We start from the raw sequence: 12,554 nt of genomic DNA, 5'->3' as shown, positions 1-12,554 counted from the left end.
TTTCCAACTATTGAGTTGTTGTAATAAAAGATACCACATCTACCCAAAGAACCTTGTCTGCCTATGTCTTGAGACTGACACAGCTGCAACCAACACCCCTGAAACATCTGTGATCTGCTGACAGACAGTACTGGCCTCATGCACCCATGCAGCAAGGCGTGCTGGGGGGCCTGAGCTGCCATGCCCTGCCATAGCCTCTCATCTCAAGTCACTGGCTGCAGAAGGCAGCAAACCGAAATGGCTGCATCCCAGCAGCTTGGGACCCAGAATGCAGAGGTGCCATTGCAGGCAAGTGCTCTCCAGTTTCCTGGAAACACAGGAGAGTGGCCTGCTGCAGAGAGCCGTGGGTCCCTTGGCCAGTTCATTGCTGTGGTTACAGCACAGCTGCCAGGGGGGCTTGGCTCAGGGTTTATTTGGAACTGATGACTGCTGTCAGGAGCAAAGACCCTTGAGTAAAGGAAACCACCCCCAACTGAGGGAGAGAAACATTCACCGCACCGTAGATGGCCTCTTGGGTTCTTGGCAGCAAGGAGCTGCCTGTGCTCTGAGATGTACCTCTGAAGCCAGTGGGGTTGTAAACAGGGATTTATACATGTCTGAACCAACTGGGAGCAGAACTTCAACAGGTTGCATCTTCCTGACTGAGCTATACCATATGAGTCTGCTCTGACCACAGCAGCTCTGCAGAGCTTCCTCCATGGAGTCTCCAGTACCTTCTTACTGCATGGTTGCTTTGGATCATCTCTGTATGTTCTCTGGGCCAAGCCGATACCTTCAGCCTCAGCTCCCCCTGGCCCTGTGCCTTCTCCCTCTGTGCTGCATCTGGTTACTGGTGCTCATGTGCCAGTTGTTGCCCCTTCCTCTGACATGAGTAAGAAACAGGTGGAATAGTTCCCTTCCTCTGTGGCTGGATGCCCTTCTGTAGCAATAACTGTGCCTGGGAGAAGGACCCAGGCAGTTTGGGAATGTAGCTGTATGAGCCTGGCTGCCTCCAGTAACTGAGTTTGGATTGGATCCCTAGGGCCAACTGGCCAACCCTCTCCTCTCTGCAGCTGCAGGTGTGGATTGGCAGGTTGGCTTCCCTACCAGCAGGAGCCCTCTTTGTGCCATCTGTGATGTTTGCCAAGGTCTAGACCAGGGGTTCCCAAAGTTTCACCCCTGAAGGGCCATTTGGAAAGGTCAATCCTGGCTGGTAGGCCACCTCAAATAGGCTTGCAGGCCGTATTTGGCCTTCAGACTGTACTTTGGGACCACTTGGTGCAGACAAACAGAGCTGTATGGGTAGCTGCTAGTGTTAGTGGGAAACTGGGGCTGAGTGGGTTTAACAGTCCCCATTGCCTCCCTTCACCTTGTGGGGGTTGCAGTGTAGTTCACCCAAGAGAGGCTGAAAAAAAGGCTTCATGGTCTGTCTGTCTGTCTGTCTGCTCATGCACTTGTAAAGAAGACTGTCCTTCCAGGGGTGGTCAGGAAGTAGGTGCCTGCAACTGTCCAGTTCAGCCCCATCTCCCTGGGAGCTTAATGCCAGATTGCCCCCTCTGGTACAGGAGTGGGCAAAATATGGTGCTTGAGTCAAATCTGGTCTGCGATGACTCCATTTCCCGACAGGCCTGGTGGCAGCAGCTCCTTCTGACTGCCACAGCTGGGCCCAGCCTCACTGCCTGGGCATCTTGGCCCATCCACCCCACGCCCAGTATCATGGGTGGGACCTGTGCAGGCAGGGTGCTTGGCCGGGTGGCTGGGAGGGGGCAACGGCCAGGAGCAAGACAGGCTGGCAGGGCCAAGGCAGAGCTGCAATCTGCTGCCTGCTTCCCCGTGCGACAAGCACAAGTTCTGTGGGCAGGAGCACGCAAGGAGCAGATCACAGCTCTGCTGCAGCCCTAGCCCCACACTGTCACTGCCCCAAGATCCCAGTCCCAGCCCCGGATATAGCTCCCAGCCCAGCCACACAGCTTCTGGCCAGTCTCCATGGAGACCCCAGGATCATGGGGCTGAGACGGCATGGGGCCAGGGCTGGGGCAGAGCCCATTCCACAGGTAGGGGCATGCAGGGAGCACATCGTAGCTCTGCCCCGGCCCCGTGCTGTCACTGCTCCAGATCCCACCATCTCCCCAATTTCACCTGCCTGTCTTGCTCCCAGATGCGGCCCCATCCCAGCCACCTTACTGCATACCCTGCCTACCCAGGTCCTGCCCCCGGTGGCAGGTGCAGATTGGACAGGCCGGAGTGCCCAAGCAGTGGGGCTGGGTCAGACAGCAGCAGCCAAAAGGAGTCGCTGCCAATGGGGCTGCTTGAAAATGGAGTCCAGCCATGGGCTGGATCCGCCGTTTTGCCCACCCGTGCTCTGGTATGACCCTCTGCATCAGAAGGGACCCAGCCACTCCTGCATCTAGCTTGTTAGTTGCATGGGAGTGTATTTTTGAGACCATTTCCACTGTCCTCACCATTCTGTCTCCTGCCCTTGGTGGAAAGCTCTAGCTCACAAATGACAGGGAGGGAGGTTTTTTTCTGTCCCATCGGGTAAAGGTTTCTAGGGGACTTTCCTGTGCCCCATTGGAATCCTTCTATGTTGCTTGGTGCATGGATGTTATAGCTGGAGGATGTAAAGCTATGTATGAATGGATCCCAGGGCTTCATGTGGATGGTCTGCACTCAGCCTGTTTGTCATTTTCTTTTGCAGAACTCTTCCGAAGACATGCATGGAGAAGATTGTGGAAACTGTGCGGAAGTTTAACATCCAGAGCCTGCTGGTCATTGGAGGATTTGAGGTGCAGTAAGGGCATCTGTCCTTTTTCTTGTAATGGTCTGCTGTGCCTCTGCGAGCTGGTGGAAAAATGCCAGCCCAGAAGCAGCGCCTGCTCTGCTGGCCACTGTGTAGACATCTGAGCACACAATAGAGCCTCTGTTGTCTGAGGGCAGCAGCTTCCTCCCTGCATGAGATCTGTGCTGGCTGCTCCCAGCACAGTGTGAATGTTCCCTGCTGATTAATGACCCCTCTGATAATTCCAGGCGGCTGCCATTCCTTTTTAAGTAAAACCCTGCCTAGTGCTGGCATGTGTGCTTTAATTAAACAGTCACCAGCAGAGATGTCAGGAGAATTTCTTAGCATGAGTGAATGGATGAGTTTCCTTACAAAGAGCTGTGAGTTTGCCTGCAGTGGGCTCAGTGGTCTTAGTCCAGTCACTAGTGGGCACACTGGCTGTGTGCCACCAGTGATGGCTCTGAGGGCCAGGCAGGTGGCAGGCTAAGAGGAAGACCAGCAGCTAATTCCCACCTCTCCCCATCTTCCATGCTATTGAGGGGCTCCTGTGATTGCTCTTTGTCATGGGTGGCTGCCTTGAGGGGTGAATAAGAGATTTTGGTCTCCGCCAAACCCTGGCTCTTTTTGTAAGCATGAGAAGCCCCAAGGCAGCTGCCCCATGCAGGGAGAACTGGTCTATCTGTACCCCCGTAGCTGGTGGAAGAAGGGAAAGCATCTCCATCATCCTGACAATTTTTCCTTCTCTAACCCCGTTGCCTCTTGCAGGCCTATGAGGGGGTGCTGCAGCTGGTGGAGGCACGGGGGCAGTATGAGGAGCTTTGCATCATCATGTGTGTCATCCCAGCCACCATCAGTAACAACGTGCCTGGGACTGACTTCAGCCTGGGCTCTGATACGGCCGTTAATGCTGCTATGGAGGTGAGTTGAGCCTTGGGGGCAAGGGGCGGAGGGAGAGCAAGTTGCCTCTGCCAGGGCAGGCAGGGAGCCCATTGCTGCAGTGAAGTATATTCCCTCTCCCCTGTATCCTGTGTGGTTATTGCACTGGGTACACATTGGAGGCTGGAGCCTGGCTGAAACATAGCTCAGTGATAGTGGCAGAGCCAGTCCCTGATTGGGGCCTGAGGTTGGTTCCTTAATAAACCTTTTATCTTAGCAGTAAAACGTCATTGTAGCAAAGACCCTGTAAGCAGACAAGGCAGGGGAGGGATGAGCCCCTCACTGAGGGAGGTGGGCATGGCCCTCTGGAGCTGTCCGGCAGGCTGGGATGAGCAGTCTGTGAGGAGAGGCTGCGACGGGAAGGTTTGGCCTGAATTTCCCATTGCCTCATTCTCTTTTGCTTTGCAAGTCAGGGCCATGGCTTGGGAAGGGATGAAGGAAGCTCAGACCCACGTAGCAGCTTGGTCATTGCAGGGACCATGTCAGGCGATCTCAGCCTGAAGCCAACCTGGACCTGTAGACACACCCCTGCATGGCACACCCCTGCAGTTGGTTTTGTGGTTAGGGTGGGGGCTGCGCTTGGCACTGTGCAACCCTTGCCAGCACACTGAGTCAAGGGTGTTGCCATTTGCTTTCCGCTTCTCTACAGAGGAGCTTTATGGTGAAGCCTATCTCCTAGCACAGGAGGCTGCTAGGCGGGCCAGTGGCCTGTCTTGGGGGGCAGATACAGCAGTTTGCAGGGAGGCGAGCTGCAGCCTGCCCTTACAGCGGCTTGCCCTCACAGCGCCCTGCTCTCCTGGACTGCAGACCTGCCAGGCGCAGAGAGATGCCTATTTTTCCTCCTCTGAAGGATAGAACAGCTGCTCCCCTGTCTTTCTTGTCTATGTGCAGCATGTAGGCTCATTGTTAATACAAACATGAATTTTAGTGCTGTGGATGTATTCATCTGGTGTCTGCTGGTGACTCAGGGCCCACTGCACTTGGTACTAGACTGGCATGAGCTCCTGGATTGTGCCTGGGACACATCTAGCACTCCGTTCTGTTCAGTAATGAATGGAACCCAGCTCTCGCACCAACCCACTGCTTCTTCAGGCACTAGCCAGGTAGGTCATGGCTTAGACAGATTCTGCTGTCATTACATCACAGAATCATTCAACTGCTGCTAAAAAACATCCCCTCTAGATAAATCTTTCTGCACCTGGGAAGCCTTGAAGCACTAGCAACATGTAGAGGCATGAGCTAGAGATGAGCAACCATTCCCTCGGTTGAAACCCAAAGTCCCTGAAAGTGGGCATGATCTTTCTTCCCCACTGCCTGCAGACTAGTGTGGTGTATTCTTGGGCCGACTAGGGAGCTGATGCTGGTATGATGTTTATCTGCTGGGCCTGCTGCCCTGAACATCCTGCTCCAGTGATGTCGTGGCCGTGCCAGCTTCTATTCAGATGGAGGGAGTGAAGTGCTTTACTAGAAGCGCCCACATGCTCTCCAGCCAGGCTGTGGGTTGCTGTCAGTCTCTGAGCACATTTCTGATGTTTCTCTTGGCAGCCCACTGTCAGCTGAAGCAATGCGGGGTCTTGGCACCAGACCTTCCTCTCCTGGGGACTGAGAATGAGTGCAGACAGTCTGATCCTTGTGTCCCTGCCTGGAACATCACATCCCTCAGTTCTGGGTTTGGAGTGTTTGTAGCCAGGCCAGGCAGGGGGGCTTGATTTTTTTCTGTGAGAGCTTTGAAATGCAGGCATATCCTGACTATAGGAGGTTTCAGCCACCCCTTGTCCATCTGCCCAGCCGTGGGTCCACCTGTTGCAGGAAACTCTGTGTTGCAGGCATCCTACAAGCCCCTCTGGCAACCTGGCCAGTTCCAAACTAGAGAAGGAGCCTTGGAAATCTGTATCCAACAACCTGCCTGCTGCCCAGAGATAGCAGTGGGTCATGATGCAGACACCCAGCCTCAGCTGCTGGCCCCAGCACCCTGGGGTTCAGCCCGCATGTTATGGAATTTGATCATCATCAGGGCTCCACATACAGTTCGGTCTTGCAGCACCTGTGCTAAGGCCCAGTCCTTTGCCATAGGACTTGACTCCAAGTTGAACATTTCCATCCGCAGTGGAATCAAAGCCTAAACATCCCTACCTAGAGACCTAAAGCATTAGTCTAAGCCCCTACATACAACTGCAAAGGTGCTACATGGAGCTGTGGGTGTCTGACACCCCTGCAAAAATCAGTCCAACAGCCCCACAAGGTGAGAACTGCTGTTTGTTGTCAGGTGTTCACTCTGGAACATAACGACTATTTAAGTATCCATGTTGTGAGCTCTTTTACTACATCACTATCACGTGCTTATCCCACAATCTTCAAGTGCTTATTCCTTCACCTCCCCAATGTCCTGAGGCTTCTGTCATCTCCCATCATGTTCAGCTTGCCACACAATGCAACAAGGAGGTAACAGTGCAAAAAAAAAAATGAAAGGCAGGGTCACGAAGAGGCACCTTTCCCCTGTGCACCCCACCTGTCTGCGCTTCTAGTGCATGTTCCCTGGGCTGGCCTGTGTTGTGCACTCTGACTTTGCAGCCATTTACTTGGTCAACACAGTGCCGTTTTCTTGAGCAGCCTCTGGGCTCACTCATGCTCCAAACACTGCCTGCGGAGCCACTGACATACCCCAGGTTACAGAGAAGAGCCCCAGCCCTCTTGCAGTCCTTATGCCAGTGACAGGCTAAAGTCTACAACCTCCAGCATCCAGAAGCAACAGCCATCCTCCCTCACCAACACTGCAAGAGCAGAGATCACAGTCTGCCAGGCCCTGCCTCCGTGCACTGGTATCAGTGCCCCAACAGGATGTCTGGATAGAGGCTTGGCATGACGTTTATTGGAACCCGCTGACTGCAGAGCCTCACGTGCCCGAGTGAGATCCTTTCTCCTCTCATTGCCCAGGGAGGTGGGGAGGTCTCCATGCATGAAAGCACAGCTTCAGTGCCATCATGCCAGTCATCACGGGCACTGAAAGGTATTTTTATTTCTTCTGCTTACCCAGCCTGGAGTCTGCTGCCTGCTGGATCAGAACCCAATATGGCGAGTATGGCAGTCAGCCATGCCATACTCGCCACCAAACACTTTGGCCCCTTCCAGCACTGGGACGTCTCTGCATTGCTGAGGGTGGTGAGGGAGATAGCTGTGAGGGCTTGCATGTTATCAGTCAGCTCAAAAGCAGTGCCTGGTAGATCACCCATGCACAGTAGGAGAGGCTTAGCTTGGGGCTTAATTTTCTCATCATGAATTCTGCGTTTTTGTTCCCAGTATGGGTTCTGGGAGCCCAGTTAAGTGTCCTGTATGCCAAGACTCAGGCTGCTTGGGATGTAAGTAAACAGGGGTGGATCCAGAAGGGGAGCACTTGCACTCTCCTTTGATTCCTCTCCACACAAAGCTTAAAACCAGCTGCCTTGCAGTTCTGGTCAGGCAGTGCTGAAGGAGTCATTGGACTTCATGGTTCACTATCACCTACCTGATCCCTTCTAAACTCTTCATTCCACAGGTGTTAACAACCCTCTCTTACCTTAAATGGTCTTGTACCTACCAATCAAGTTTTGTTCTACAGTGCTGCTATCTGTTCCCTGTTTCTGGTAATGAAGCTCATATTTTGTAGGTCTGCAGCTTGTTTTTAACTTATTTCAATTAAGTTCTATTTGTTTTTGCTTTAATCCAGCCCTAGGACCATGGTTTCATAGATTCATAGATGTTAGGGTCGGAAGGGACCTCAATAGATCATCGAGTCCGACCCCCTGCATAGGCAGGAAAGAGTGCTGGGTTTAGATGACCCCAGCTAGATGCCTGTCTAACCTTCTTGAAGACCTCCAGAGTAGGGGAGAGCACCACCTCCCTTGGGAGCCCATGCCAGACTGTGGCCACTCTAACTGTGAAGAAGTTCTTCCTAATGTCTAGTCTAAATCTGCTCTCTGCTAGCTTGTGGCCATTATTTCTTGTAACCCCCAGGGGCGCCTTGGTGAGTAAAGCCTCACCATTTCCCTTCTGTGCCCCCATGATTAACTCATAGGCAGCCACAAGGTCGCCTCTCAACCTTCTCTTGCGGAGGCTGAAGAGGTCCAGGTGCCCTAGTCTCTCCTCATAGGGCTTGGCCTGCAAGCCCTTAACCATACGAGTGGCCCTTCTCTGGACCCTCTCCAGGTTATCCACATCCCTCTTGAAGTGCTGCGCCCAAAATTGCACGCAGTATTAGTGCAGCTTCTAGTTCATTTTTAACTGGAAAAAATATGTTTTATGTGATGATGCACTTCACTGTGTGCACCCCTCCCCCCCTTTTCAAAATTCTAGATCTACCCATGCAGGTAAATCCAGGTCCATGCGAGGGTTACTTCTCACTAGGTGCCTCTTAGTGCTTCTCTCTCAAGCCAGGATGCTGGCACCTCGCACAGTTCAGACCTCAGTGTGAACACAACCATCTTCCCTATTGCTTGTGCAGAGCTGTGACCGCATCAAGCAATCCGCCTCCGGTACAAAGCGCCGTGTGTTCATCGTGGAGACCATGGGGGGTTACTGCGGGTACCTGTCTACCGTGACTGGCATTGCCGTGGGAGCAGATGCTGCCTACGTATATGAGGAGCCCTTCACCATTCATGACCTAAAGGTGAGGGGAAGGAGTGGTCCTCAGGTGTGCCACAGGCCTGGGCTGAGGTAGGGGAACTGTTTGTGTCTCTGTGTAGTATTAACTCCATGTGTGTGTAAGGTGATTAGAGAGATGGTTTTTCTTGGCATTCACTTATTGCCTGAGGCCTCTCCTGTAGCACAGGGATGGCCAACTTCAGCACACATGCCATAAGTGGCACAGGCAACACCTGTGCCACACAGCAGATGTAGAAGGGATCAGGCACCATAGGAGTAGATAGGACAAGGGGCAGAAAGCCGAGCAACAGATTGGGCAGGGAGTGCAGGGCAGGGAGCAGAAAACAGCAGCAACTTGGACTGGTGCTTGAACAGGCTACTGTCGTGCCTGCTACCATGAGGATCATGTCTCTCTGTCTACAATGCATTTAAGCTCTGGATCCCTTTTCTGGAGTGGGCAAAGGGACTCAAAAGCAGCAGAAGTCATCTGAGAAGCTGAGGAAACAATACTTCAGCCAAACTAGAATTATGCTCCCACCAGGGAAGAGCCTAAGGAGAGAGGCAATGGGGAGGTGGGGAAATGGCAGATATCCTCTATCCGGTCATTTCTGTGCTGCCCTGGTCCTGGTCCTATGCTGGCCATGTGCTCACAAAGATGCACCCTCAGAGGCCTGTGGTTATGCCTGGTCTGTGCAGCCTCCCCTCCCTGACAGCATATAGCAGCTATTGGTTGCCAGGCCCTGATGGGAGAAGGGGTGGGTTCTGCTCATAGGATAAGGGTAGAGCATGGTTTGTGCTGAGCAGGTTGCTCTCCTGGTGGAGTGAAGCCAGTGTGGAGGAGAGGGGAGACAAGAGTGAGCACTCATGGGCACGGGTGTGTGGGTGGGGGGGACAGTGCAGAGTGCAGTTACAAGCCCACCCATGTCTGTCTTCTAGGCCAATGTTGAGCACTTGACTGACAAAATGAAGACTGATATTCAGAGAGGCCTGGTGCTCCGGTGAGTCAGCCTGGGGGGCCTTTTGTCTGCCCCAGTGTCTGGAGGTCAGAGGGCCATGAAACAGAACTAAGGTCTTAACCCACAGCACAGCACACAACCAGACTGCATGAACTGGGGCAGCAAACCTACCTGCATCCATGGCAGAGTTGCTGGCCCAGGAACATTTATTAATTTTCTACTGACAAGCTACAGACTTTTTACTGACAACCAAACTTTTTTACTGACATGTTTTATGTCATGTAAACTTAGCACTTCTGCAGGTCCTTGGACAGCAGTAACAAAGTTAAAGGTTTAACATCACCTTTCTAAATCTGACTTGAACCCCCACACAACTGAGAAAATGAATTTTAACTGCATGTTCTAACACAGGGGCGGGCAACTATTTTGGGCAAAGGGCTGCTTACTGAGTTTTGGCAAGCCGTCAAGGGCTGCATGACAGGCAGCCCAGGGCAGATAAATATTTATTTTCTAAATTTTTTAGGGGCCCCACAGGCTGGATAGAATGCCCTGGTGGGCCACATTTTGCTCACCCCTGTTCTAACATCAACAAACCTCCCCACTTGCAAGCAGAATTCAAGTAAAACAGGACTTATTACAAGAGGGGAAAGGGATAAACACACAACTTAGAACAAACCTCAACCATTAAGCATTAAGTGAACCTCAAACAGTTAATAACCTCAGTCACTAGCAAAGCAACCCAGGGGAGCTAGCACCTAGCCCAGTCCATTGGGAAGGGAGACTCACCCAGGGCCAGCTGCAGATTGAAGTTCTCATCCTCCACTTGCAGCCTGCTGTTGCACTCAAAATCGCCACAGAAAGGCACGCAGGTTCAAGCTCTAAGCAGTGGCGCAGAAACCAGTTCTTACTGCAGTGTGGACTGAACTGTAAAGAGTGCCAGTGAAACAGTTCTGAGGCCCAGGTTGCTGACTGGTCTCCTTGTGGAGCTAGTGACACCCCACGTGCCCCCTGTGCAGGACCTGCTCTTCTGAGGGGGTTGCTTTCAGCTGCTCTAGGGGCTAACTGGGAACTCTTGATTCCAGCTTTAAATCTATATTTTATTTCCCAGCCTGGCAGGTGTAAGCAAAGTTGAGCTCCGGGAGGCCAAAGAGGTTAGAGCTGTGAGCAGCAAACACTGTAGTAAACTGAGGTTCAGGTTGGGAAAGCACAAGCCAATGCTTTTAAGGAGAAAGTGTGACAGGCAGAAATCCAGGGGAAAGAGGAGCTGCCAGTACAGAGTGTCATGTGAGGCTTAGGGGTGACAGCGAAAGTGAGGTAGCTACACAGGGTGCCATGGCAGAGATCAGAGAGGTACCTGTGTCCCCAGTATGTGGTTGGAGAGACCACAGCTGCCTCAGCTCCCTGCTCTTTCCTCATTGCCATAGCCAGCCTGGTGGAGGATGTTTTGCCCCACAACCACTCCCCCCAGCACAGCAGGCTGAACCGTCCACCCAAAATCCCTCTAACGGACTCTCCCTTTCCTCCTCCCTCTCCACCCCCAGCAACGAGAAGTGCCACGAGCACTACACTACTGAGTTCCTCTACAACCTGTACTCTTCCGAAGGCAAAGGGATCTTCGACTGCAGGATCAATGTCCTTGGGCACCTGCAGCAGGTACGTGGGGGTGGCAGTGGTGTTGGGAGAGCTCTGTTCATATGGGCACAGGATGGGAGATGAATGAGAGCTTGGGGCGGGGGAGAGGCCAAGGAGCTGCTTCTCTCCTTTCCCAGCCTTCCTGCCCCTGTAGCAGTGCAGAGGCACTGTCTTTCCCTGCACAATCTTGCTGGAGGTTTCTCTCAGGCAGCTCCCACCCTGGGAGCAAGGAGCTCCCTCTGTCCCAGTTGGGTGGAAAGACAACCAGGTCAAGGGCACTGGTCAGCCTGCTGCCTGAGCTCCACAGCCTGGAGTGGATGGGGTACCCCTGCCTCATGAACCCAACACCCACAGTCTCTGAGTTGGGCCTGGCGCTAATTCTGTGTCCCTCAGTTATGGTCTTCGTTTGCAGGGAGGTGCCCCCACCCCTTTTGACCGGAACTACAGCACCAAGCTGGGGGTGAAGGCAGTGCTGTGGATGTCAGAAAAGCTGCAAGAAGCCTATCGCAAGGGTAGGCAAAAGGGTTCCTGGCTTGGACGGCAGCACTGAGCCTCTGGGGAATGGGAGTGGCAGCTGCTATGTGGAATGGGGCAGGCCCCGGTGCTGGGGGTCAGAGAAGACCTCACTGAGCCTGAGCCCTGGCTACGTGGACATGCACTGTAGGCAGATGGTCATCTCCCTTGTGCCAGGGGTTAGCCTTAGGCTGGATGGGAACTGTGTCATGGACAGCAGGGGATGGCCTTGCAGCCTGGATGACTTCAGTTCCTGCCCCTGTCCCAGAGGGTTCACATGATTTCTGTAGACTCCAGCTGGCAGCCTGCTTTTCTCACAGTAGATTGGAGTGGCTCGGCCTGGGGGTGGTGGTGAAACGGGCTTTCTCCTGTGCCCCCAGGGGCAGGAAGCCCCTTGCCAGTGCAGGGTGAGTTGGCCCTCCACACTCGGGTCAGATGCCACCTGACAACTGCAGTCAGTAACATCCAGCCTGTGCCCTCACAGGACGCATATTTGCCAACGCCGGGGACACCGCTTGCGTGATTGGGCTCAGGAAGAAGGCGGTGGCCTTCAGCCCTGTAACGGAGCTCAAGAAGGTCACTGACTTCGAGTGAGTACTAGCCTGGGGTGCAGGGAGTGTCTGTGTGATGCCCATCCCCTTCTGCCCAGCCATTCATGAGGTGTCTTTCAGGCCTGAGTCCCAGGCAGTGCTCTTGGAAGGGGCTGGAGATAAGCTGGCAGCGCTGGTCTCTTGGTGCAGTCATGCATGCGTGAGGGCATGAGCCCACAGGTGGTCATAGACCTAAGCATGCAGTTACTGCCACCCTAGTGTCTAGGCCAGCCTTGCTGCACTACAGAGCTGCCCCCACAGGTGAGAGTAAGGGCATGATCTGCTTCCAATCCCGTTGGAGCTCAGCTCCCCTGGTGGCTTCTGAAAACTTGCCTTTCCCCCACAGTTCTCATGTATTTTAGTTGATCATGTGGGTGTTCTCAGGCCTGGCGGTTTCAATTCACTGTGAAGCCAAGCAGGCACCATGAGTTTGTCTGGGCTCAGTTGATGGCTGCCGTGAGGCAGGCTGGCCAGGCCCAATGCGTGACGCTCTCTCTCGCAGGCACCGGCTGCCACAGGGGCAGTGGTGGGCGGACCCGCGCCCCAGGGTGG

At 53.6% G+C, this 12,554-nt stretch overlaps 1 protein-coding gene across 2 annotated transcripts in view; it reads left to right on the top strand.

Annotated features, from left to right (window-relative positions):
* Positions 1-12,554, top strand: part of PFKL (phosphofructokinase, liver type) — a 31,803-nt gene that overhangs the window by 16,840 nt on the left and 2,409 nt on the right. For both annotated transcript variants that reach the window (XM_025214737.1, XM_014524362.2), the window contains 7 exons: positions 2,678-2,765; positions 3,524-3,676; positions 8,172-8,336; positions 9,248-9,309; positions 10,809-10,920; positions 11,312-11,411; positions 11,897-12,002. In XM_025214737.1, coding sequence (XP_025070522.1) covers positions 2,678-2,765; positions 3,524-3,676; positions 8,172-8,336; positions 9,248-9,309; positions 10,809-10,920; positions 11,312-11,411; positions 11,897-12,002 — 786 coding nt within the window. The remainder of the gene's footprint in view (positions 1-2,677; positions 2,766-3,523; positions 3,677-8,171; positions 8,337-9,247; positions 9,310-10,808; positions 10,921-11,311; positions 11,412-11,896; positions 12,003-12,554) is intronic.

The sequence above is a fragment of the Alligator sinensis genome, unplaced genomic scaffold, assembly GCF_000455745.1.
Source record: "Alligator sinensis unplaced genomic scaffold, ASM45574v1 scaffold1086_1, whole genome shotgun sequence".
Taxonomy (NCBI): Eukaryota; Metazoa; Chordata; order Crocodylia; family Alligatoridae; genus Alligator; species Alligator sinensis.
This window is presented reverse-complemented; position numbering and strand designations above follow the sequence as displayed.